This window comes from Austrofundulus limnaeus, unplaced genomic scaffold, assembly GCF_001266775.1.
Source record: "Austrofundulus limnaeus strain Quisiro unplaced genomic scaffold, Austrofundulus_limnaeus-1.0 Scaffold864, whole genome shotgun sequence".
NCBI lineage: Eukaryota > Metazoa > Chordata > Actinopteri > Cyprinodontiformes > Rivulidae > Austrofundulus > Austrofundulus limnaeus.
This window is the reverse complement of record NW_013953266.1, coordinates 132,188-135,456: the sequence shown is the minus strand read 5'-3', so window position 1 is coordinate 135,456 and position 3,269 is coordinate 132,188. Positions and strand designations below refer to the sequence as shown.

At 36.4% G+C, this 3,269-nt stretch overlaps 1 protein-coding gene across 2 annotated transcripts in view; it reads left to right on the top strand.

Moving 5' to 3' along the window:
• The window catches only part of piwil2 (piwi-like RNA-mediated gene silencing 2), a 29,819-nt gene that overhangs the window by 19,850 nt on the left and 6,700 nt on the right, over window positions 1-3,269 (top strand). For both annotated transcript variants that reach the window (XM_014029174.1, XM_014029173.1), the window contains exons 18-20: window positions 1,482-1,583; window positions 1,729-1,845; window positions 2,742-2,830. In XM_014029174.1, the coding sequence (XP_013884628.1) occupies window positions 1,482-1,583; window positions 1,729-1,845; window positions 2,742-2,830 (308 nt within the window). The remainder of the gene's footprint in view (window positions 1-1,481; window positions 1,584-1,728; window positions 1,846-2,741; window positions 2,831-3,269) is intronic.

Genomic DNA, 3,269 nt, shown 5'->3' with positions numbered 1-3,269 from the left:
GCCTACCCCAGTTACCACTACTGTGCATGTGTGTCAAGGACAGAAAGGCAGATGTGGCAGTGGAAGGTGTCATAGCAGTTTGGAGAGAAAAATAAAGAAAAAAAAAGAAAACGATTAATCGATTATTAAATTAGTCATCGATTATTTTAATAATCGATTAGTTGTCGATTAATCGTAGCAGCCCTACTGATAATCAATATTTACAGATATTACACAAACACACAAACTATTTATTAGGGCTGCAAATAACGATTATTTTAGTAATTGCATACGTTAATTGAATATAAAACATAGAGCTTATCGTGCCAGAATGCAGCTGCTATTGTATAACCATTGTTAGATTTTAGCTATTTGCTAACTAAAAATAATTGCTGTGGAAGGCAAGTTCTGCTCTGCAGATACTGCACATGTATCTCTTTCATTTTCTTAAAATGATCCCACACTTTTGAGCTTTGTTGCCAGGTAGCCATGATACCAGAGCCTGTCTGTATAATGTCTTGTGACGTCCACGGCCTACCCCAGTTACCACTAGTGTGCATGTGTGTCAAGGACAGAAAGGCAGATGTGGCAGCGGAAGGTGTCAAAGCAGTTCGGAGAGAAAAACAAAGTAAAGAACAAAAAAAGAAAACGATTAATTGATTATTAAATTAGTCATCGATTATTTTAATAATCGATTAGTCATCGATTAATTGATTAATCGTTGCTGCTCTAGTTGAAAATGTCGGTGCACCTAACTTTTGTACTGGTGCACCTAAGAAAAAAATGTTAGGCGCATCGGTGCAACCAGTGCAAAAAGTTAGTCTAGAGCCCTGTTGCACTAATGTAAATGTTTTCAAAACTCCTCTTAGGAAAAAATGTAAAATCAAAGTATTGTTCCAAGTGTCCCAATTTAAAAAAAAAAAGCAGCATGTATAACCCTGTACAATAGTCTTGAAGCCCTGTCACACTGTAACATTTTATACAAATTATGCCTACTTATGAAAGGTTTCAACACTAAAGATATCTAAGACAAAGATGGAATTAAAAAATATATACTGGAAGCCTCTTTTGGACCCTGAAATGTTAAGAGTGGTTAGGGGAGTCGTCCAGGAACTGGTGGGTTGCCGTTTCAATCCCCGTTCCAACTGTCTTTGTGTCCTTGGACAAGACACTTCACCCGCTTGCCTACTGATGGTGGTCAGAGAGGTCGATGGCGCCGGTGCATGGTAGCCCTGCCTGTCAGTGTGCTCCAGGGCAACTGTGGCTACACTGTAGCTTAACACCATCAATGTGTGAATGAATAACCACACACACACGTCTTTGAGTGTCCTAAATAAGCTCTATAAAAGACATTGTTAAAAGTGACGGCTTTTTACAAATGTACTCGTTCATGTTTCTGTTCCTTTTTCACAGATCATTGTCACAGTGTTCAAAATTTGAAAATATTAGGAAAGTTTACAGCTGTTGTCAATTCCAAGTTTGAATTACGTATTTGTGTGCAGCCCAATTTGCAGCTCATTGTGTGCATCATGATCGGCAACAGAGATGACCTCTACAGTGCCATCAAGAAGTTGTGTTGTGTCAAAATCCCCATTCCTTCCCAGGTGTGTAATCTACATGTTTCTTAATTGAAGGCAGTGAGTGTTTAGTTTTAAACCTGGAACTGTTCTCTGAAAGGAAAATAAAATAATAAAAACTTTATTTCCTCAAAAAAAGAAATGGTAAAGCTTGTTTGTCATTTCTCATTAGGCCATCAATGTTCGGACCATATCGCAGCAACAGAAGTTGAGGAGTGTTGCACAGAGGGTTCTTCTGCAGATGAACAGCAAGTTGGGAGGAGAACTGTGGACTGTCAATGTTCCCCTGGTGAGTGTTGTGTTTTGTCAAGCAGAACAGTCACAGCATACCTGATTGATCTCCACAGTTAAAGAGGACTGCCTCTACTTGAGTTGATGGAACTACATATAATGTTGTCCATATGAGGAATGCTTTGATTTTTGTGATTATTGATGGGATTAAACATTTGGTAAGGAAAAACAGAACTTTATCTGACCTGTTGGTTTTAAAGTGATCCGTGATTAGTTGTAACATTAGACTTTATTTGATAAACATTTATTTTAACTGTAAAATAAAGACTGTAAAAATACTGTAGGTTGTGTAGTTTTGTAAATTTAAAAAAATATATTTTAACACAGACGGAGCCATTTTATTTACATGCAAAGCATTCTGGATAGGTCCTCTGTGTGAGCGAGCTATATCCACCCTGAAGATTAATCTTGGACAATATCTGATGATCAACTCTTTTAAATGAAACCAGAGAGCGTTGACAGAGAGGAGAAGGTAGAAATGGCTCAGCCTGTAACTGAAAATATGGATGGAGGACAACAGAGCTGCTTCATGGAAGAAGAACCTCAGCTTAGCCTGTTAGCCTTCACGCTAGTGCCAGTGCTATATTGCCTTATATGTATTAGCTCAGCCCCTGAGGTTCTTCTTACAACTAATCATGAATCCCTTTAAGGAGTTTACAAGATCAAATGTTTACCTTAATCCAATCAGTTTGATTAGTTTCCCTTCTATATAGTTGTGGGGTGTCTTTTGTGTATTTAAAAGCCTTGCTGTAAAGTGTTTTTGATGTGTTTGAGTTTATTAAACAACAGAAGAACAAGTTAAGATTTAGGCAGAAATCTTTAATGTTGTTTGTCTTGGGGAAAAAGTGCATTTTTGGAACAACAGTACATAGTTTGTTTTTTTCACTTGTATAGAAAAGCCTGATGGTAATTGGAGTTGATGTCCACCATGACACCAGCAAGTCGCATCAGTCAGTGATGGGATTTGTGGCAAGTGTGAACAGGTACACTTATCTAGTTTTCATTTCATGTTTTCACAGTAGTTCATTAATAAGTGACAGTCTTTTCAGGGTTTTTTTTTTTTTTTTTTTTTTTGCTAAAACATTACTGCACTTTACAGTAATAAAGATTTGCTTCATTTCTTAATTTTTTGAAAAATCTGCAATTAGTTTTTCAAAACTTTTCCAAAAACAATTTTTAACTTTTATAACTATGAGGGGTACACCAATAAATCATCTGACCGATATATCGTCACTGATTTCTTCAATTTTAGAAGATGGAGATCGGCCGGTACTTAGATAAGATGGGTGGAATATACAGGTGCTGGTCATAAAATTAGAATATCATGAAAAAGTAGTTTTATTTCAGTAATTCCATTTAAAAAGTGAAACTTGTATATTATATTCATACATTACATACAAACTCATATATTTCAAATGTTTA